The following is a 23,128-nucleotide window of genomic DNA, read 5'->3' on the forward strand; positions in this document are numbered from 1 at the left end:
GGTTGCCTGCGAGAGCCAGCCCACCATCGCGCCTCTGCAGAATGTGCGACACAGTCAGGAAGTCTTTTGGAAATCAGAGCCTCTGCAGCAGCCAAAAAAACAGAAGGCGAGAGAGAGAAAGAGGCAGCTCGCGCGCCCTCCCGGGTCCAGATTCCAAAGAGGCGCTCGCCTGGGATTGGCTGGGTCGCTCGCTCTCCCGGGCGGGGATTTGCTAATCTCAGGCGGTGGAGTGTGTGCAACACTCTCGTGGCCCGAGAGGTCTCTTGGAACCGCCGCCAGGAAACCTAACTCTCTGCGCTCTCTAGGTGTGCGCTCGTGTCCGTTTTGCGCGCACCTTTCCCTGGCCGCGCTGCGCTCTGGAGCAGCCGGATTCGTTCGGGAGAGAGAGCAGCGACGTTCTCTCTCCCCCCCCCCCCAAATTCCTAAGTCCGCCGATTGAGATCCCCCTGGTGGATTTAGTAGGGAGGAGATCGGCTCCGGTGCGAGCAGGAGCCATGTGGCACGGCCGGGGTTCCTCGCGAAGGCTTTGAGACAAAAGGCTCCTCGCGGCGCGCGTCTGGATGCGTGTGCTGGTAGCCCCTGGGCCGGAGGGCAGCGCCGGGAGGCCGAGGGATGGCAGCGCGGGGAGGAAGGGCGTGACGCCGAGCCGCAGCTCCGCCGCCCCGCCGGGAACGGCCATCGGCCCCGTGGCGGCACGTGGTAGCCCGCTGAAGCGGCCTCTCTCCCGGCCGGGCGCCCTCGAGTTGCCGCAGCGATGGAGAACTTCTTCCCCGAGGTGAGCGCACGGCTCCTGCGGGGCTGATCCTGTTGCGCGCGTTCCTACGTGGGAAGCGAGCCTCGCCGCCAGGGATGACTTCCTACCAAAGGCTGTGATCCCCTCCGCGCTTACCTGGGGGGGGGGGTTGTTGTTTGCGATTTACGTCCGAGGAAACCCAACTGTAAATGTGTAATTTGGTTCTTCTGCGGGGTTTGGAGAGGTGAAGGAAACGGCACGTTGTTGGGGCGACAGGAGAAAGAGCGGCTTTGGCTGCTTGTTGTTGCTAATCCCGAATTTAAAAACAATTCAGGTGTGCGATCCGAGTGAAGCGCTTGGGACGGAAGGACGCTTAACTTCCGCCTTGAAAGTAACAGGAATAATAAAGCACCTTGCTGTGGATCCATAGAAAGTAATCGCCCGATAAAAAATGTAGTTTAATGGCGAATTTTGGATGTAATGGAGATGTAAAAAAATTGGGTTATTATAAAAGATGCAGGAGGAAGATGACTAATAATAGGACCCACAAAGAGGAGGAGGGAAGTCCAGGAGATTCTATGGAATCTTGTTTTTATGATGGATATGTGATTGTAAAACTTTAATTTGAAAAACCAAATAAATAAATGTATTTAAAAAGAGAAAGTGATTGCCTGGGTTGCACCCGGCATTAACCCCGCCGAGTTCAAAGGGGTTTACTTTCAAGTAAGAATGCAGAGGATTCCAGCCTTAGAAATGTTTTAATCCTTGTGTTGGTGCGTACCCCTAGGTGAGCTGTGTTTCATTTTTCCGAGTGCGCCCCAAAGAGGCAAAGTTGGAAGAATTGCTTCCTTGAACCTTCTCTTCCCCCCAGAAACACCTCCATAGGTGAATTCTATGGATGCAATGCGCAAACGACAAAAAACTGGGGAAGGGATTTTTGCCGCTGTTAGGATGTTTGATTGCAGAGCGAGTGGTCGTTTCCCTTTTAAGCCAGGATGCAATCCTGGAGCGGAGGTGAGCTTTGTGTGTGTGTGTGTGTGTGTGTGTGTGTGTGTGTGCGCGCGCGCTTTTTCGCCTTGCGCTCGCTCCCCCTCTCTCGCCTTTGTGCATTTAGGTCATTAAACCGGGAGGGCATTTTTTTATTTTTTGGCTTGGCCCACGGAGCGCATCTGCGAGCTAAGCGGGGCAGCGGAGTCCGCTGCAAGTTTGTTTTGCAACAAGGGCATGTGGTTCTTGTAGAGAGAGATCAGGAATTTCCTTTTGGAAAAACTCGGCCAGGGCTTCCAGGGAGAGGGGATTGAGACTGCAGGGGTTTCAGGAGGGCTGCCATGGCAGCACAGCCGTAGGGGAGAGATGGAGGGTTTATTTCATTTTGGTCCATTTCCTCTTTTGTCTTCTGTCCACTTCCTAATGTTGTCCAGATGTCGCCCCCTTTTCTCTTGCAGCTTAAAAGTAATCACAAACAATGCTGGAAGAATCTGCTAAGATCACATAATGTTCGTTGCTGTTCAAATGTTAAGATATTTTCAAAGTGTGTGGTTTGGCATAGGGGGGCTTTGCGGAGCTTCCACTAGAGCAGGGGGGCCGGATATTTTTTTGGGGGGGATGAATGAATTCCTATGCCCCACAGATAACCCAGAGATGCATTTTAAAGAAAAGCACACATTCTACTCATGTAGAAAACACGCTGATTCCCGGACCGTCCGGGGGCCGGACTTAGAAGGCGATTGGGCCGGATCCGGCCCCCGGGCCTTAGTTTGCCTACCCATGCACTAGAGGCATTGTCTCATGGATATTTTGCCAAGATTGTTTGGGTCATGACAATAAAGTAAAATAACCTTGATTGGAAAAATGGTTTGATCAGTCGCTTGCTAAAGGTCCCATTGAAACAAACTTTAGGTGGATTTTCTGTGCAAGAGAGCTCTTTCGGTACTTGGTTTTCATATGAGCTATGGCAAAGATTTCTTCTTGCTTAACTCTTCCATTAAAATCAACGTTTATCTTTGCCCGGATTGTTCCTTGACGTCAGCATTCCCATAAAATAGCATGGTGTTTAAAGTAAAGTTTAGTGTCCTGTTTGTGTCTACACCTGATGTCTGTATTTGGGAATATAGTAGAACTCTTAGCAGAGTGATCTTGTGAAAGTGGTTATAGTTTTGATTGCAAATTTGCCTAATTTCTAAAACAAACAAAGTCACCAACCATAAGGTGAGGGGCTGCAGTATGATCATTGCTCTATAACTATATGTGGAAAGTTAAGAGTCAGTTTGCCTGAATACAGGTGAGTCTGTAGCTTCTTGTTTTTAGTTGTCCGGTTGAGCCTTGCAGACAGGATAGTCTTGAGCAATACCTTTGCAGGCACTGAAGTGTTGTTCAGTGTAGCATGTGACCTTTTTGCATATTTCAAGGTTCCTTTGAACTTTTGTGGTTTTCGATGAGTAAGACCAAGGGCAACTACAATCATATTGCAAGCGGGATTTCGACCTGTGTGTGTGATCAAGATGGGGAGAGAAAGTAAATTAATTTATTATCAGAAAAGGCACACATTTCTCTGATGATCTTCTTTACCCTTGGAATTAAAATCTTCCTTTGCAAATACATAAACTTAGAGGAGGTTTTCCCCCACCCCCCCAAGAGAGACTGTGAACAGGTAGGTGCTAGACATTAAGGGGTTAAGATTGAGTGTGCAGGGGGTGGGGTTAAGCTGATAGTATTTTTAAAAATGTAAAGGACTGCCAACAAAAAGAGGAAGGAAGGCAGCCAAAATTTGAAGAAAAGGCAGAAAAGTAACTTTGAATTATTTATTATAAATATTATTATTTACCTGCCTTGCACCCTAAGGTCCCAGAGTAGTTATAAATATAAACATTAAAGTGAATTTGTTAATGTTAAGGGATGTTTTGAAATTTAAGGTGTTCATGGAATCCCTTTTGGAGGTTTTTAGAAGGAGTTGGAAAGGCACCAAGAGGAGGTTTGGAAAGAGTTTGATATTGGATAATTCTGTCTTTAGACAGGTGTTGATGCAGCACATCTGTTCAACAGTGGGTCTTTTGGAAGCGATTGTTTTCCATTTTTTATTTTAAAACATTTTAATGCGACACATTAATTTAGAAAAACCCTGAGCAATTTAGAGCAGGCCATAAAATAAATAAATACATTAATCTTCAGCCAGGAATATATTTTTCATGGTGAGCCATGCTCTTTTGTTTGCCTAAATCCTGAACTGAATTGCATATTCAGAAATATCATGTTTTACAGCCTGCCAGGGATTTATCTGACTTCAGATTGCAAGATAAAGGTCTTGTATCTTTAAAAGTTTGCCTTCACTTAAAACTCTATGGAAAGTTAACAAATCAAGGAAAAGGCTAGATTAGAACCCGTTCCCATGAGATGCTAGCTTTCCATGTACAAAGAGTCTCTTTGGGGGATCATCCGAACATATGACAGACTGGAGTCTTGCACCTTACAGTATTTCTGAAAATGTAATTTGGTCGTGGAAATACGAAGGTGCGTTCCTGTGGTTGTACGTGCCTTCCTTGTTCACCTTTCAGTTGTTCTGGAAAAGCTGAAATTTTATGTTGAATTTCCTGACCCTGAAAATATTTGAGCAAGCAGTTCTGTGTGAGTAACTGGGCTGGTATAAAGATAAGGACGGCTGTGTTCGTGTGACATTGGATTTGTCACATGGTGGCCTGGGGAGGTCCCTTGTGAGTCCTGTCACCGACTGAATGTATGTATAACCTTGAATGAGTCACAAGGTGTTTTGTTTTTTAAAAACGTGATACCTCCCCAAAAAGGTTATATCCCCTCCCCTTGCTGGGCAGGCTGCATGGTGTCCGAAAAGCTGGGATAGCGAACTTTTTTCAACCCGAGGGTCACACTTTTCTGGGGCCCACATGGCAGGGATGATTTGGGCCAGGAAGAAAATGTGAGTGGCGCAATAGGCATGATCCTGTGTCTAATGTATGTCATGTTCGAGCCATGCAAAAGCCAGAGGCCTCTATATATGCGCACAAACATGCACATCTCTTTGAGCAGGTGAGCAAGGGGGCATTGTCACAGTACAAAGACATACTTATTTATGGAAATTATTGGCGTGGTTTTAATAGATTTCATATACACCTCTGGATGTGAATGGGATATGTTCTGGAGTCCCGTTAGCATCCAGAAGTGAATGCAATCTGCTTGTGCGCGGGTCACAATTCGCTGCTTCTGCACATGCGCGTGATGTCATTTTGACCATCTGCGCATGTGCGAGCAGCGAAACCCGGAAGTAACGTGCTCCATTACTTCCGGGTCGCCGCAGGGCGCAACCTGAAAATACTTATCCCAAAGCTACTTCAACCTGCGCTATGACTGTATGTATATAACTTTAGTTTTGTCAGTGTTTAATTGTGTTTTTAAAATGATTGGTTGTTTTGAGCTTTGAGCAGTTCTGATTGTGAGCCACCTTGAGTCCCATCAGGGAAAAAGTTGAGACATGAATTATTATTTATTATTATTATTTATTGAATTTATATAGCGCCCTATACCCGGGGGTCTCAGGGCAGTTCACAGAGTAAAATCAAGATATAAAACCACAAAATACCTAATGAAAATTAAAAGAGCGACTCAATACCCCCCTCCCACCAAAAACACATTTTTAAAGGGTATAGGGTGGAAATCGAATCAGCCAAAGGCCTGGTTAAAAAGGAACGTTTTTGCCTGCTGCCTAAAGGTGTGTGATGAAGGCGACAAGCGATCTTTCCTGGGCAGAGCATTCCACAGATGGGGAGCCACTGCAGAGAAGGCCCTGTTCTCGTGTTGCCACCCTCTGGACCTCTCAAGGAGGAGGCACACGAAGGAGGGTCTCAGAAGTTGATCTCAGGGTCCGGGTAGGTTCATATGGAAAGAGGCGGTCCTTATTAATAATAATATTTCAGCCAGGCAAAAGAACTTGAGGAGGTCAAGGAGCAGAGCCAGTACAGAATGTGGTCTGGTGAGAAGGAATATGGTTTGCTGAGAGTCCTTTGGTTCAATTAAATGCATATTTAATTAAAAAAATTAAAAGCACATAAATATGGTTTGTGAGGCCTCTGTGTTCCACAGGTGCATTTTATCTGGAGCTGAAAGATGTTAAGTAAATACAGGTTTGAATGGAAAACGTTTTAAGGAAATGCAGATGTTTAATCTGCAACAGTTTTAGGAGATAAGAAGGTGACGTCACGATGGCCTTATAAATTGACAAAAGATTGCTGCAAGCTGGGGCTTTCGTGCCTCCCCTTTCTTCGTACCCGGGGCCACATTGCAAAATATTTCAGCCCAACATTCACTGTTAAACCCCCTTTTCTCTCTGGAACCCAATAGCACACAATCTCATGCCATGCATTCTTTTAGTTGTTATCTTTCTTCCCGACTCCCCTCCCTCCTTTTACGCTAGTACAGTGGTACCTCGGGTACAGTGGTACCTTCAGGTTACAGACGCTTCAGGTTAAAGACTCCACTAACCTAGAAATAGTACCTTGGGTTAAGAACTTTGCTTCAGGATGAGAACAGAAATTGTGCTCCGACGGCAGCAGGAGGCCCCATTAGCTAAAGTGGTGCTTCAGGTTAAGAACCGTTTCAGGTTAAGAACAGACCTCCAGAACGAATTAAGTTCTTAACCCGAGGTACCACTGTACGGGCTGAGCTGACATCATACAAGACTTTCACTCTCCTGGCAAATTCACGTGTTAAGGGAATCGCAAATGCAGGAAACTTGTGCCATGTGGCTGACAGCCTGCACTGGGCTTGGAAAAACTATTGCCAGTTCCTTTGCATGCCTTTGAATCCAGTGACAGAAGTCAAGCAATTCAGACATGCAGACTTTAGCCTTGTCTTAGAATCACAGAAGGAAGGGATTCTGAGGATCGTATAATCCAGCTCCCTTAAACTGCAGGAATATGCAGCTGTCCTATACAGTGGTACCTCGGGTTAAAGCATCACTTTAGCTAATGGGGCCTCCTGCTGCTGCTGCGCCGCTGGAGCATGATTTCTGTTCTCATCCTGAATCAAAGTTCTTAACCTGAAGCACTATTTCTGGGTTAGCGGAGTCTGTAACCTGAAGCGTATGTAACCCAAGGTACCACTGTACAGAGATCGAACTTGCAACTTTGGCATGAAGTAAAAAAAAAGGTAAAGTACCCCTGGACAGTTAAGTCCAGTCAAAGGCAACTATGGGGTTGTGGCGCTCATCTTGCTTTCAGGCCGAGGAAGCCGGCGTTTGTCCGCAGGCAGCTTTCTGGGTCATGTGGCCTGCATGACAAAACCGCTTCTGACGCAACAGGACACCGTGACGGAAACCAGAGCGCATGGAAACGCCACAGCGGTACCTATTTTTCTCCTTGCACTTGCATGCTTTCTACCTGCTAGGTTGGCAGGAGCTGGGACAGAGCAATGGGAGCTTGCCCTGTGGTGTGGATTCGAACGGCCGACCTTCTGATCGGCAAGCCCAACAGGCTCAGTAGTTTAAACCACAGCACCACCTGTGTCATTATCAGCACCACGCTGTAATCAACTGAGCTATCCATGCCGGTAACAGATCTGTGGGGACTTACCTATTTTCCACCAAAGAAATAGTTCATGAGTAGGCAAACTAAGGCCCGGGGGCTGGATCCGGTCCAATCACCTTCGAAATCCGGCCTGTGGACGGGAATCAGCGTATTTTTACATGAGTAGAATGTCCTTTTATTTAAAATGCATCTCGGTTATTTGTGGGGCCTGCCTGGTGTTTTTACATGAGTAGAATGTGTGGTTTTATTTATAATGCATCTCTGGGTTATTTGTGGGGCATAGGAATTTGTTCACTCCCCCCCCTATAGTCTGTACCCCCACAAGGTCTGAGGGACAGTGGACCGGCCCCTGCTGAAGAAGTTTGCTGACCCCTGTTAATAGTTTAACACCCACCCACCTCCAGGTGTCTGCAGATCCAAGCATCTTACATTGCGTGGACACCCAGTTAAATTCTGAGTAGCCTCCAAAATAACTTTGCCATCTAGTATTGCAAGGGGAAGAAATGGAAGAGGAGGCAAGAGCTGTACTGGTGTATGGCCTCTTGCATTCTTAAATGAGAGACTCTTGCTGAATCATGTTTTCTCTCTGGTTTTTAGTCACAAGAACGACCTTTTTCCTCCTGAAGGAAGGTCTTCGTGTTTATAGTGCTCTTGCCACTCCCATAAGCAAAACAGTTGCTGTGTGTCCCAGAACGGTAATTAGTGAAACGGCAATTAGGTACTCTGTGGAACTTTGTGAGCCTTTGCCTTGTGCATTTCAAAAATAAATCTAAAAGCTGTCTCAAGGGAGCAGGAAAAATGGTGCTTTTTTTCAAAATGCTATGATAGGAATTATTTACTTTTTATTTATTGAATTTACAAACTGCCCTTCACCTGAGGATCGCAGGGCGGTTTACAGTATAAAAACAGAAAAATACATAATAGCAAACGAAACAAGATTGGTGCCTTTTAAATGTTCAGAGTGTTTCACATTAAGCTGTACACGGTACACAAACCACAATCCAGCCAAAGATTGCCATTGAATGCAATCCTGTACATACTTAACTGGAGGTTATGTCCAATTCAACGCAATGGTATTAACATATTGTACCTCTGTGTGTAAGTTGGTGTTGTTAAACACCAGCTTAACCCTCCCACTGTAATCAAGGGATCTCTTTGGCTGGATAAGGAATCAGAGTTCGAAATTAGCCAGGCGCCAGGCACATTTTGCACCTGGCTTTTGACCAGTGGTGACCAAGTTACCTTATCTCTCTCGCCCTGACCTAGCCACTGTGATCCACGCGATGGTCACCTCCAGACTGGATTATTGTAACTCACTCTACGTGGGGCTGCCCTTGAGACTGACCCAGAAACTCCAGTGGGTGCAAAATGCTGCAGCGAGACTCCTTACGGGGTCCTCGCTGCGAGATCACATTCACCCGGTGCTATACCAGCTGCACTGGCTCCCATAGGAGTACAGGATCAGGTTTAAGGTGCTGGTTTTAACCTTTAAAGCCCTATACGGCCTAGGACCCTCGTACCTATGGGACCGCCTCTCCTGGTATGTCCCACAGAGGAACTTACGATCTTCAAACAAAAACATCTTGGAGGTCCCAGGCCACAGAGAAGTTAGGCTGGCCTCAACTAGAGCCAGGGCTTTTTCGGCTGTGGCTCCGATCTGGTGGAACGCTCCGTCACAAGAGATTAGGGCCCTGCGGGACTTGACATCATTCCGCAGGGCCTGCAAGACAGAGCTGTTCCACCAGGCCTTTGGCCAGGGCACAGCCTGACCCCCTCCTTTGGCAATCTTCACAGAACTCTAGCCCAAAGGTTGCCATCAATTTAATTTGAATTAATTTTATAATTAAATGAGTTTAGAAAGTTGTATTATTTTATTGTTGTTAGCCGCCCTGAGCCCGGCTTCGGCTGGGGAGGGCGGGATATAAATAAAAAAATATTTATTTATTTACTTATTTAGTGAAGATGCCTGGGTGTCAGGATAGTTCCTGACATCTCCACTATCAGGAGGTGCATGCCTGGGATCGGGACTGTTTTCACAAACTAATACCCCCCCCCTGTGGAATTCTGTCAGTTATATTTTGTCTGCACAATCGGAATGAATTTCTGGAATGAAAATGCTTTTTGGTGCAGCCTGAATGAGCAGGAACAGTCAAGATTAAGAAAAAAGACGTCAGAATAGGCCAATATAATACAGTGGTACCTCGGGTTACAAACACCTCGGGTTAAGAACTTTACCTCAGGATGAGAACAGGGATCGCACGCCAGTGGCATGGCGGCAGCAGGAGGCCCATTAGCTAAAGTGGTGCTTCAGGTTAAGAACGGTTTCAGGTTAAGAACGGACCTCCGGAACAAGTTCGTAACCAGAGGTACCACTGTATATGAACAGTCCCTGGATCAAGTGACTTTTCTTCTTTTAAGTTCTCAGAGCTCAAGGTTGTCCTCTGAACTTGCCGGATGTTTAACTGAGAACCAGTCACAGTTAGTGCATCATTTGAAAAATAAGACTTTAGAGCCGTCTTGCTAAAAAATGGGAACTAGACATTCTCTTTTGGTGACAGCAACCTCGGTTTAAGGAGCCATTTGGCACCCAAGTAATATATCTGAGTTTCTAACACTGCTTCTTCTTGCTTTTGGGCTTGGCTTGTGAAATACAGTCTCATTGATCCTTACTTGCTTACTAATGAAAGTTACTCACCTGAGGCAAGTGGCTACACTTTTAGAACGTGGCGGTGGCATTTCAGTGTAAATGTTAATTTGCGGTTTCTGAGTAGCTTTGATGTCAGTTAATATCTTTTAGGCCTTCCAACATGTTGATATTACTTTAAAAGATCAGTGTATGGATATATATATATAGCATCTTGCCTTTAATCTTCATCCAAAGTCCCACTGCCGAGTATAAACATTTTTATTTTCTCAAATCGAGGCAAGGCAGTGAGGCATTGAACTTCAGAGCCGCAACATTCAGACAGCATGATATAATTGCCCTTGGGCGTAATTTTTCTACCGGCGAAGGTCTCCACTTCTCTTGTCCCGTTTCCACTCATTTCAGTCGGGCTTGTGCTGGAGCAATTTTTGGTGGATTGTATTCCTTAAAATCAGCAGATTGCATATGAATATCCTATGCTAACATAAGAGGGAAAAAGGAATATGGTTTTGGGGCAGAAGGCGATGCATACCTAGATCCAAAATACAATGGTACCTCGGGTTAAGAACTTAATTCGTTCTGGAGGTCCATTCTTAACCTGAAACCGTTCTTAACCTGAGGTACCACTTTAGCTAATGGGGCCTCCCACTGCTGCTGTGCCGCCGCTGAGCTATTTCTGTTCTCATCCTGAAGCAAAGTTCTTAACCTGAGGTACTATTTCTGGGTTACAGTGGTACCTCAGGTTAAGTACTTAATTCGTTCCGGAGGTCCGTTCTTAACCTGAAACTGTTCTTAACCTGAAGCACCACTTTAGCTAATGGGGCCTCCTGCTGCTGCCGTGCCGCCAGAGCACGATTTCTGTTCTCATCCTGAAGCAAAGTTCTTAACCCAAGGTACTATTTCTGGGTTAGCGGAGTCTGTAACCTGAAGCGTATGTAACCTGAAGCGTATGTAACCTGAGGTACCACTGTAGCGGAGTCTGTAACCTGAAGTGTCTGTAACCCGAGGTACCACTGTATGTTGCATTTAGCCATACTTATATTGGTAGCCTTTCCATTAAAGTCAATAGAGCTAATGCAGTATGTAAAAGCGATAAAGCTGTTCTGTTAAATGGCATACCCTGAGCCAACCCTGTTCCTGCTCTTGAGCAATTGCTAATCCTACTGATTTCTAGTGTCAGTATCCTACCAGTTGCTTGGGCTTATGACCCCAGCACTGCTACTGGCTCAGATTTTGAAGAGCGAGTCACTCGCTGACTGGACTGCACCATCATCCTAATGGTTTCTGTGGGGAAATTCCAAACCTTTACTGAATCATGCTCCCTTCATCCTCTCTCTTTCTTCTACAGCGAAAGTCTGAGAGTGTTCAGTTCACAGTCGAGTTACTGTTTTGTGGCCCATAAAACGTTTCTTAATTCCTTTCAGTAATTGCAATAGCTGTGGCTTTTTTACATGAGGGTCTTTGGCAGCCTTTCTAATTTGTTGTTTTGTTTTTTTACTCCGGGGATTTATAACGCCGTTAAAAAGTTGCTTGAGGCATAAAACTCCATTTAGGAATATTTTAGAGGTCTGGTTATTTAAAACCGTGGTTGATTTCAGGGAAGAGGCAAAAGAAAGTTGGCTTTTTCTGCATTTTTCAATAATGTGGTCTGGAGAAATGAGACTTTGACAAAAACATGGCCCCGCGCCCATTTATGCCTTTGCTTGCTCACTAACACACACGGACATATACACATGCGGAAAACAACAACTGCCTGGATGATTCATGATTCCTACATCCCTATAGTTAAGTAGGTTGAGGCATGACTCCTTCAGTGCTTCTGAAATTAGCAGAATACCTGAAGAAGCATCTCCACCAACATTGTTCAACCTGGACACTGAGGTCCAGCTCCAAGAGCCTTTTGACGGTTCCCTCATTGCAAGAAGTGAGGTTGCAGGGAATCAGGCAGAGGGCCTTCTCGGTGGTGGCGCCCGCCCTGTGGAACGCCCTCCCATCAGATGTGAAGGAGATAAAGATGGTGTCTGGTTGTATGTATGTTGTGGTGTGCTGATTGCGATTCTGTATTACACTTCCTTGTAGAAAATGGCTCCTTCGGAGGATATGAAGTATACGCAGCAATGCAATTTGTGTTAATTTGAGATAGCAAAGTTGGATGTGTGCAGCTGATACCATCTTTTGCCCTCCAGAATCTCCTGCCCTGCCCGGCAATGCATTTAGTGTTTTATTACGGCACAGAGGATGAAGGCAAGAGGTGAATATTTCATCAATAAATGCCATGTTAACTGGACCATACATTGTATTTCCTTTGCGATATTGCTGCATTTTGTTGGTAAGAGTTATGAAAGCCTATTAGTTTTTTATGAGGCTCTTCAATAATTTAAATTTGAAGAGTGATCTCAATGCAAATCGATGGTTGTATACTCTCAACTTATTGGAAGTGGCGCTGATGTTAGGCTTATTAAAGGTGATGCATTTTTTATGCGCAGGCATGAATTAAGGCATGCACTCTTATTATTTGATATACTGAAAAGGGAAAAACAGTTAACTCTGTACATACAAGATTATATGTGTGGAGCCTAGCAACCTCCTGGCTGGCAGCTAGTTGGGGTAGGAGGGGCCGGTTTGTGTAGGAATTCAAACCTATCCAAACATTTGTGCAAGTGGAAGATTTTGAGGTCGATCATCTGCAGGCCAGTACATGTTTCTATACAGAAAAACTGTCCTTTTGTTTCACTGACACCTCTCACAGATTCACTGCCGTGTCAGTTGCAGTATAAGTAAGCTAGTATTATAAAACAATCTACAACCTTGGTTGCAGTTAAACCCAACCAAGGTTTAGTTTGAAGGAGCAAACATGTGGTCCCCTTGAGACAAGATTGCGGCAACTTTGCTCTTCCTCTAGTCCTGGCTGTTGTGTGGAGCTAAGCCATGGTTTGGCTTCCGTAAACCATAGAGAGAAACCTTGGTTATAACACGTGGTTTGTCTGGAAAGAACCAAAGCACGTTGAACATTTGCGACAATTGGAAATTGCAGAGTCAGGAGAAAATGAAAGACCAAGTTCGAGATTGGTTACATTACGCTCAGATTAAAGAAGTTTTTAAACTTGACAAAAAGCTAGGTTTCCAGGTGGAAAAATCGAAGTTAGAAACAGAACTGTTAGAGCCTAAGACTAAGATACTTTCAAGAATGTATAACTTGCTGTTAAAATGGAACACACAAGATGAGACGGTTAAATCGGCCATGATAAAGTGGGCACAGGACATTGGGTATAATATTATGTTTGAGGACTGGGAGAAGTTGTGGACTACTGGACTGAATTTCACTGCATGTAACGCTTTGAAAGAAAATGTAATGAAAATGATATATAGATGGTACATGACCCCAGTCAAACTTGCAAAAATATACCACTTGTCTGATAACAAATGTTGGAAATGTAAGGAAAATGAAGGAACGTTCTTTCACCTTTGGTGGACTTGCCCTAGAGTGAAGGCTTTCTGGGAAATGATATATAATGAGCTGAAAAAGGTATTTAAGTATACCTTTCTTAAGAAATCAGAGGCCTTCCTTAGGGGCATTGTCGGCCAAGGGGTGTTAAAGAAGGACTGGACATTTTTTATGTATGCAACAACAGCAGCAAGGATACTCGTCGCTAAGCATTGGAAAACTCAAGATTTACCCACTCTGGAAGAATGGCAGATGCAGCTGATAGACTACATGGAACTGGCCGAGATGACTGGCAGAATCAGACACCTGGGAGAGGAGACGGTAGAAGAAGATTGGAAAAAATTCAAGATTTATTTGCAAAAGTATTGTAAAATGTATGAATGTTAAGCAGGATGCTTGATTAGAAACAATTTGGCATCATCAAAATAGATGAAGTGAATTATGAAAAGAAGGCAAATTTAAAGAAAAAAGATTTTTTAGATAACAATCAGGTTAAGTTCAAATTTTTAAGAGGTGGAATAAGTGTATCTAAAATTTGAGTTATGATATTGAAAATTAGAAAATAAGGGTGGAGATAAGGTGATAAATTGCTGGTTAAATTTTCTATAATCTGGAACGCAGGAGCGGGAGATGTGAGGAAGTCCAAAGGAGATAAGAAAATATGTCATGATATGTAATATTTTTGTTTGTTTATTCATATTGTAATTAAAAACCCTTAATTAAAAATATTAAAAAAACAACAAAGCACATTGAACCCAGGTTTGGATAACATGTAAGCTCAGTAGCAGAATGATTAGAAGAGGAACAACATGGCTGTGATCTCGCTGGGAGCCCAAATGTTTGCTCTTAGCAGTTGGACACTTGGGACCCCTCCAGGATGGTTGTGTTTCTCCTTGTGTACAAAGGTGCTGTGGTCTAAACCACTGAGCCTCTTGGGCTTTTGTCGATCAGAAGGTCGGCGGTTCGAATCCCCGTGATGGAGTGAGCTTCCGTTGCTCTGTCCCAGCTCCTGCCAACCTAGCAGTTCGAAAGCATGCCAATGCAAGTAGATAGATAGGTACCATTGCGTCGGGAAGGTAAACAGCATTTCCGTGCACTCCGATTTCCGTCGCAGTGTCCCGTTGTGCCAGAAGCGGTTTAGTCATGCTGGCCACATGACCTGGAAAGCTGTCAGTGGACAAACGTCGTCTCCCTCAGCCTGAAAGCGAGATGAGCGCTGCAACCCCGTAGTCGCCTTTGACTGGACTTAACCGTCCAGGGGTCCTTTACCTTTATCTTACAAAGACAGGAAGAATTGCCATTCAGAGGAAGCTATTGTCTCCATTCACTCCATGGAGTGGCTGTCTATTTCCTGCCTTCACTCAAAACAGTTCTCCTTTTAGCTTGCTCTGGATCTCTGACCTCTGCTCTCTCAGGCATTTGCCTTGTGAATTGTCTACATCAGAAGTGAAGGATCTTTGGACCTCCATAGGCTGTTGAACTACAATTCCCATCAGTCCTAAGAAGCATGGCCAATGTCCAGGGATGATGGGATTTGTAGTTAATCAGCATCTGTAGGGCTAGAGTTTCCCTACACCTGGCCTACTGCCTTCCTTCTGAGTAACTAATGTCATGAGTGGACTAAATCTAAAATTATGTAAGCCTAAAACCCTGGCCATGACATGGTTACATGCCAATTGGGCCTTAGCTCTGCAGAGATACCAGGATTATTTGACACCATCTATTAAACAAAATAGTGATTTTTTTTCACTTTCAAATTAAGCAAGTATTCAATGAAGATGCCTCCTTTTTCATTTACTAAACAATTTCTCCTGTGAAATTAATCCAGTAATTGCCCAGCACGCTGAGTGGCTTTCTTCCCTTTTTGTAATGTCATGAATTGATAGAATAATATTTAAGTCATCCAGGAAAAAGCTGATGTTGCAAGACAAAGGAGTTCAGATCAGGACAAGGTACAAGAGTATGTGCCTAGTTTGTCATACTGGATTGCGGTTTCGTGATGAGTTCCAGACCCGCGTAGTCTTTTAATAGTTTTTGGCGATGTGTAACTAAATTTGCTTGTTTTCATTTTGATGCTCAAGAATGCGTTTATCTAAAGGAACATGCAGATGTCATGTTGACAAGCTGCACTTCCTGGGTTATTCTGTGCTGAGCTAGAACAAAGATGAAGTGAAGAAGGAAAACAGGAAGGAAACTCTCTTTTCCCTCCTGTTCAGTTTAAACAATCCGTAGAACTAAGTAGCAAAGCTTTTCCTGGACCCTGTTATTTCAAAGGCTGTAGGTGAGGGGAGAAAGAAATGTTTGAATTGTCTCCCATGGGGGTAGGGGGGAGGATCCCTGTACAGTGGTACCTCGGGTTACATACGTTTCAGGTTACATACGCTTCAGGTTACAGACTCCGGTAACCCAGAAATAGTGCTTCAGGTTAAGAACTTTGCTTCAGGATAAGAACAGAAATCATGTTCCGGCGGTGCGGCGACAGCAGGAGGCCCCATTAGCTAAAGTGGTGCTTCAGGTTAAGAACGGTCCTCCGGAACGAATTAAGTACTTAACCCGAGGTACCACTGTACACACTTTTTAAAATATCTGAAGATAGGCTTGCTGTGAAACCTTTCCCCCCCTTAAATGCTTGCTTTTAACCTACAGAGCTTAATATATATATGTTATGTATTGAAGTTCTCACCCTGGGCCGGCAGCGGGATACTGTAGATAGTTCAGGTCCACATATGCAAATAAGGGATCGAAAGTGACATTCAGTGATTGGATAGTTACAGAAAATGGTTACTGTTGCGTTCTAGTGGAGCTCTATATAAGCAGGCTGGCTGAACCCTTCAGTTCGGTTCTGTTCTGGCCTGTGAATAAACAAGAGCTGTTTGAAGAATCGCTGTGTCGTCTTATATGTTCACCCACAACTTAAAAATATATATATTTAATTTTATATCCTACGTTTCCAAGTACTCCCCATCAACAACCCTGCAAGGTAATTAGGCTAAGTGATTGTGAGAGATTTGAACCCTGGTCTCCGAACTCCTGTTTTATGACACTTGAACCCTGTGGAAGGAGCCTTCAAACATGGAACCGCCTTTCAATTTCAAATGGCAATGGCTCAGTCCAGGCAGAGGGCCTTCTCGGTAGTGGCACCCGCCCTGTGGAACGCCCTCCCATCAAAGGAAATTGACTTTGAGAAGACATCTGAAGGCAGTGCTGTATCGGGAAGTTTTTAATGTTTGATGCATTTATCGTGTTTTTAATATTCTATTGGGAGCCGCCCAGAGTGGCTGGGGTATAAATAATAAATTACTACTACTACTACTAAATTACTACTACTACTACTACTACTACTACTACTACTACTACTATTGTTGTTGTTGTTAATCCAAAAAAAACTTTACTGATTGATTCTGTAGAAATGGGCCACATGAATAGACAGCAACGATTTACTTGTTTCCCTGTGATGATTCCCCCTCCAGGCAAGATTTTTGAACATTCACTATGTGATACGTTGTGTATTTCTCAATCTTTCTCCACATTGCTGATTGATGCCAGTGTGGGGGAAGGGGAACATATTTCTTATATGGGGAACGTTCCGAAATATTTGACACAGACGGGGGTATCTCCTTCGATGGCATCGTGTCTGTTGCAGTTCTGCCCATTTTGAACCTCCCCCTTGCTTTTCCACAAATCTGCATTTCAGAACAAACTAAACAAATGGGGTACCAAAAAATGCTTTTCTAAAAGTGGGCATCTGTACTGTGCCTAAGAGGAAAATATCCTTGTGGCTTTTATAGCCAACTCCAAAAGCTGGTATTTCCTGTTTTTTTCCCTTCCCCAAGTGTGCATCAGAAAGAATGTGAAGTAAATGAGCCCTTTGTTTTTAAAAAATATTAGAATCACATTGTGCCATGAGAAATCCTCACCAAAGAATAAACAACTGTTGTCTTTGTGTGTGTTAGATAGTACAGTTCATGAAACCCTTGTGTCTTCCCCCCGCCTAGAAAAATGCCCCTTGCTGTTTCTAATATGTTACACTTCAAATGACAAATAAACAGGAAAAATTAGTTTTTCCATCAAAGGGGCAGAAGAAAAGGATAGCAGCTTTTAATTTATTTTAAAGTTGTGTGGCAGCTGCTATTTTTTTTTAAAAAAAACCCCACATCAACTGCCAAAATGGATAGTTTTTATTCAAGAAGTTTGCTGTGCGTGTACAAAGGATTTCTCGACACTAGGTTGAAGCTCTTGGTTGGCATCCATTTGTCTGGAAAGACAATGGAGTGTGCCTCCGGGGGTGGTGTCAAACTACTGGAGAATCACAGCACCTGCTGTAGCTGCAGAGACTGGTAACTCATAACTGCGGCAGCCCTACATTGCAATTGCTGCGTTAGCAGTACTGAAATGACCTCTCTGGAGGTCCCAACCAAAGAAGAATGGCAGCTTAAGTTGACAGAACCTGTGTAGCACAGGCAATTTGGAAAATTCAAAGAATATTGGGAAATAATCCATAATGAATTGAAAAAAAATGTTTAAAAATACTTTCCCCAAAAAACCCAGAGTCCTTTTTGTTGGGGATAATTCAGACGGGAATTCCCAGGTGTCAAAAAAGGTTGTTTATGTATGCCACTACTGTGGCCTGTGTTTTGTTAGCCCCAAAATGGAAAACGAGTGAGGTTCCAACTAAAGAAGAATGACAACTTAAGCTGACGGAATATGTGCAGCTTGCAGACCTAACATATAGAATTTAGAGAAGATTGGAAAAGGTTTATTGAATATATGGGAAATAATTGTGTACAGCTGAAAACTCTGGCAGCATTAAGATAAATTCAACAGGGCAAATAAGTTTTGATGGATGCGATAATGGAAATCCGATTAGTATAGTTTTTTGTAAAATATGCGGGGATTTATGGTATGTAATATGAACCATGGAAAGAGAAGAAGGGAAGTCAGTGATATCTTAAGGATGTAAAAACGAGTACAGTGGACGCTCAGGTTGCAAACATGATCCATGCGGGATGCATGTTCGCAACCTGCAGCGTCTGCAACTTGCAGACTGTTCCGGTACTTCTGGGTTTCGGCAGTCCGTAACCCGAAAAAACACAACCTGAAGCATCTGTTAACCCGAGGTATGACTGTACTTTAAATTGTAAAACAGAAAATTTAATAAAAATTATATACAAAAAAATTAAAATGAAATGACTTCTCTGGGGCCCAAGCCTGGGCAATATGTATGGAGGTCTTGGGCTGCCCTGAAAACAAGGACCACTGCTCCCCCCCCCCCCGCCTTGCTGATGTGGTCCAAAGGAAAGCAGAATAGTATGTTTGGCACCAACTTGGTTGCAGAAGTTGCGGGAAGGAGGAGTGCAAGCCTTAGGGGCTGCAGTCTGGACTTACGTACAGTTTACTCCTTAGCCTTTTCTTCTTCTTGTGTTGGAGATTCCAAAGTTAATTGCACATTTCTGAGAGAAGACATGGTGTTAAGCCTACAGTTGGTTTTAGGGGCGATGGGGGAGTTTTTGCAGACTAACTGAGTTATTATTGTGCAGAAAATCTTTGGTTACTCAGAGCTATGATAAGGGGGAAGTAAACAGGTCCTCCCTTTTGAAAAAGGAAACCTCAACTTTCTGCTCTGACCTCTAGCGCTTTAGGTTTGCTTGGCAATAAACTTCAGCACAAGCTACCAAATTAGAAGATCCACAGAGAAAGTATAACTCTTTTGCAGTCGAAATGTAGTAGAAGCAGATGTCTCCTGGAAGGAACTTTGTCTGGCCAAAGTAATTTGGATATTATATAGACGTGAGCTCCTCCCTGGTATGGTTGGGTGTGGCAAAGGAGGAAATGGAGATTTGAATTTTCCTTTGCAGTGTGGTAAAGACTAGAGCATAGCCAGTTCCTTTTAATACAAAATCATAATTTGATTTGAAGGCAGGCTTGTTAAAGTGCTTTTTTGAAGATGTGTAAAACAAAGAGAACTCCAGATATGGAAATTCCCCACCAGAGAAGAATGGCAAGTTGATGGATTAGGCCGAAATGGCTAAAATGACCGGAAGAATCAGAAATCAGGAAGACCAAAATTTTAATAAGGAATGGGAGGAAATTTTATAATTTATCTTAAAAACCATGGTAAACGGTTAAAATCGTTAGTAGGATTGGAATAACACTTGTAGTTTAATGGTGAATTTTGGGCACGATGGAGAGGTAAAAGATTTGGATTATTATAAAAGATGCAGGAGGAAATGGTTAACAATAGGACCCACAAAAGGGAGGAGGGAATTCCAGGAGATTTTTTTGGAATCTTGTTTCTATGTTGGGTACATGACTGTAAAATTTTAACCTGAAGAACCAAATGAATAAATGAATGACAACAGGGACTTAGCACTTTTCTTGAAGCTTTCTCTCATGGTTCATGTTTCTCAAACTTCTGAAACCTGAGACACATTTCCCTCCTCCCCCAAAAAACATTTCCATGCCAACTTCACACTTACTCATAAAGGTTTGCCATCAGAGCGTGGCAGAGTAATCCCCTAAGGGGAACGTACCACTTCTCTATATGCCTGAGTCATGGCTCCACCTTTGTCTCTCCTCCAGGCGTTCTCCTGACTGGGAAGTAGGTGACTTATGCAAAACTGTGTCGGACAGACATCTCTGGGGTGGATAATTCTGCAGTGTCTCTGCATTGATTAAGCCCATTGCACCATGTGCAGAGATGTGGCAGAACTTGGCTGCATTATTATACAGTGGTACATCTGGCTGCGAACGGGATTTGTTCTGGAGGCCCGTTCGCAACATGAAAAGAGCGCAACCCGCTGCAGCGCGCATGTGCGTGATGTCATTTTGCGCATGCGCGAGTGGCGAAACCCGGAAGTAACCCTTTCTGGTACTTCCGGGTCGCCAAGGGGCGTAACCTGAAAGAACGTAACATGAAGCGGACGTAACATGAGGTATGACTGTATGCACTTATCTGGGAATAAGTCCCATTGAATTAAGTGGGATTTATTTCTGAACAGACAAAGTTGGAAAAGTTTGCTGACCTCTAGTTTAGAGGCACTGCTTGTGGAAATGCTCCTTGAGATTTTGTGGGTGAACTCCCCCCACCCACCCACTTGACTCCCTCTTTTTCTGTTTTCCTTGTTAAATACTCTTTCTGTTTCCTGCCTGCTGTCTGCTGCCTTTATATCCCAGCTGTTCCCAATTAATTCACTAGGATAGGCCGGCCTAGGAAACAGACCGCTTCAGCCTCCCTCAAACATGCTTAGACACAGGCCTGAATTTAATGGCGCATTAATCATAAAGTATGAGTATATTCTTGTCTTGTGGGTGTTCCACTTCTGCGGAAGAGGCAAATTCAAAACACAGACCATTATTTTTCATTGTCAGTTTGGGATTGTGAAATAGCCAGGATTATTAACAAATACCGGTGGAATAAAATCGTAGACACCTTTCTTCTTTGGAAACGAAAGCAAGGCTGTTCCTCCTCTTTTTATCATGTGCATAGAAATGAGCTCATGGCTTATTACCTTAAGAGTGAAAGGGCAAATTCCACCTTTGCACAGCAGTGTTTTATTCCGCAGGTAGAGCACTCAGCTTCTGTCGCAATCCCCACAGCCAACTCAATTTACTCCTCGCCGGCAAGAATACAGAAGTGAAGCACTTCACTGGTTGAGTAATAACTGCCGCTGGAGTGTGCGGGTGTGAATGCACCCCTCACACATGTTGAATCTATGAAAAGTCAAATATTCCAGCAGCTGCTGTAGCTAAAGATTTAAGAGTGAGCGGGGAATTGCATCTGAGCATGGGGACTGGAACAGAATTAAAATGTGATTCCGTTTTCACTGAACCAAGATTTTTTGTGGATCCTGGTTTACCAGGAGGTGGAGAAGAAATGGATGGGAGAAAGTCTGCGATTTGTGTCTGAGGCTGTCTTTTTATTTATCGTATTTATTAAATTTTCTAATTTACATTTTAAAGTATTTATTTAAACAACCTTAAGTCAATGACTTCCCTTCTCTTTCCGTGGTTCATCTTGCGTACCATTTGTTGTTGTTGTTGTTGTTGTTGTTGTTGTTATTTAGACGTTTAGTCGTGTCCGACTCTTCATGACCCCATTGACCAGAGCACGCCAGGCACTTCTGTCTTCCACTGCTTCCCACAGTTTGGTCAAATTCATGCTGGTAGCTTCCAGAACACTATCCAACCATCTCGTCCTCCGTCATCCCCTTCTCCTTGGCCCTCAATCTTTCCCAACATCAGGGTCTTTTCCAGGGAGTCTTCTCTTCTCATGAGATGGCCAAAGTACTGGAGCCTCAGCTTCACGATATGTCCTTCTAGTGAGCACTCAGGACTGATTTCCTTCAGAATGGAGAGGTTTGATCTTCTTGCAGTCCATGGGATTCTCAAGAGTCTCCTCCAGCACCATAATTCAAAAGCATCAATTCTTTGGTGATCAGCTTTCTTTATGGTCCAGCTCTCACTTCCATACATCACAACTGGGAAAACCATAGCTTTAACTATATGGACCTTTGTTGCGTACCATACACCCCTGCATATTTTACGTGAACTAAACCAGGGATGTTCAACAGGTCGATCGCGATCTACTGGCAGATCCCTGTGAGGTTTTGGTAGATCATGGTCGATCTCTGGATCCCTTTCCTTAGCATCGCTAAAACTGACTCCTGCCCTGCCCCCTCGCACTGCCCTCCATTGTATAATCTCTGTAATGGAAGACGGAGCTTTCTCTGCTGCTGTTTTGATCTTTTTGTGAGTGACTCCCCCGTAACAAAGACACAAACAGTATGGCTGGCTTCTGTGTCTGCAGACCCAAGGCTGCTGTGCTTTTGAGAGAAGCAAAGGTCCCTCTTGGGGTGTAATGCGGGGATTGTCCCACCATCTAGGTTCAGGTTGGGGCTTTCCTTCCCCAAGTAAGCTCAACAATTTTGAGCTGAAACCCTCCAAAATGGGGGTAGATCACTGCCAGTTTTTAATTCTGAAAGTAGATGGCAGTCTCTTGAGAGTTGGCCACCCCTGAACTTAACTATTCAATAATCTATAGTTCCATCCATCAAAACTTACTTACACTGTTGAATTGATCTTAGTGCGTTTTTAAATAAACACAATTTTCACCCTTATATTCAGTAAACATTTTCCAGTCTTCTTTAAACGTACATTCTTCTTGTTCTCTTATTCTAGAAGTTAAATCTGCAAGCTGTGCGTATTCCATCGGTTTAAGTTGCCATTCTTTGGTTGAAACCTCGCTCGTTTTCTATTTTTGGGCTAACAAAACATGGGCCGCAGTAGCAGCATACATAAATAGTCTTTTTTGACATCTGGGAATTTCCCTCTGAATTATCCCCATCGAAAAGGACTCTGGTTGTTTTTAGTTTTTTTTAAGGTACATAATTCCCACCCCCAATTCATTATGAATTATTTCCCAATACTCTATTACCCTTTTACAAGTCCAATTTGTGCCTTATTTCCTAGGAAGCATGCTTAGGATTATAGTTCCAGTTTTCAAAAACCTGTCTGTCGAATGAATGTAGCTGTTTAAAGGTAAAGGGACCCCTGACCATTAGGTCCAGTCCTGGATGACTCTGGGGTACCTATTTATCTACTTGCACTTTGACTTGCTTTCGAACTGCTAGGTGGGCAGGAGCTGGGACCGAGCAATGGGAGCTCACACCATCACGGGGATTCGAGCCGCCGACCTTCTGATCAGCAAGCCCAAGAGGCTCAGTGGTTTAATCCACAGTGCCACCCATGTTTACAGTGGCATAAATGCATTGTGTTTG

General features: G+C 43.9%; 1 protein-coding gene across 3 annotated transcripts in view; it reads left to right on the forward strand.

Annotated features, from left to right (window-relative positions):
- Positions 1-231: 231 nt before the first annotated feature.
- Positions 232-23,128, forward strand: part of MYO10 (myosin X) — a 190,018-nt gene continuing 167,121 nt past the window's right edge. The window contains exon 1 of one of the 3 annotated variants that reach the window (XM_083747119.1): positions 232-775. In XM_083747119.1, the coding sequence (XP_083603245.1) occupies positions 755-775 (21 nt within the window). In that variant the 5' untranslated portion in view covers positions 232-754. Of the gene's footprint in view, positions 776-3,272; positions 3,384-23,128 lie in introns of those variants that run through there. The other 2 variants (XM_083747120.1, XM_083747118.1) reach the window with 2 other exon arrangements.

Source organism: Podarcis gaigeae (assembly GCF_964106915.1).
Source record: "Podarcis gaigeae genome assembly, chromosome: 7".
In the NCBI taxonomy this organism is placed as follows: domain Eukaryota; kingdom Metazoa; phylum Chordata; class Lepidosauria; order Squamata; family Lacertidae; genus Podarcis; species Podarcis gaigeae.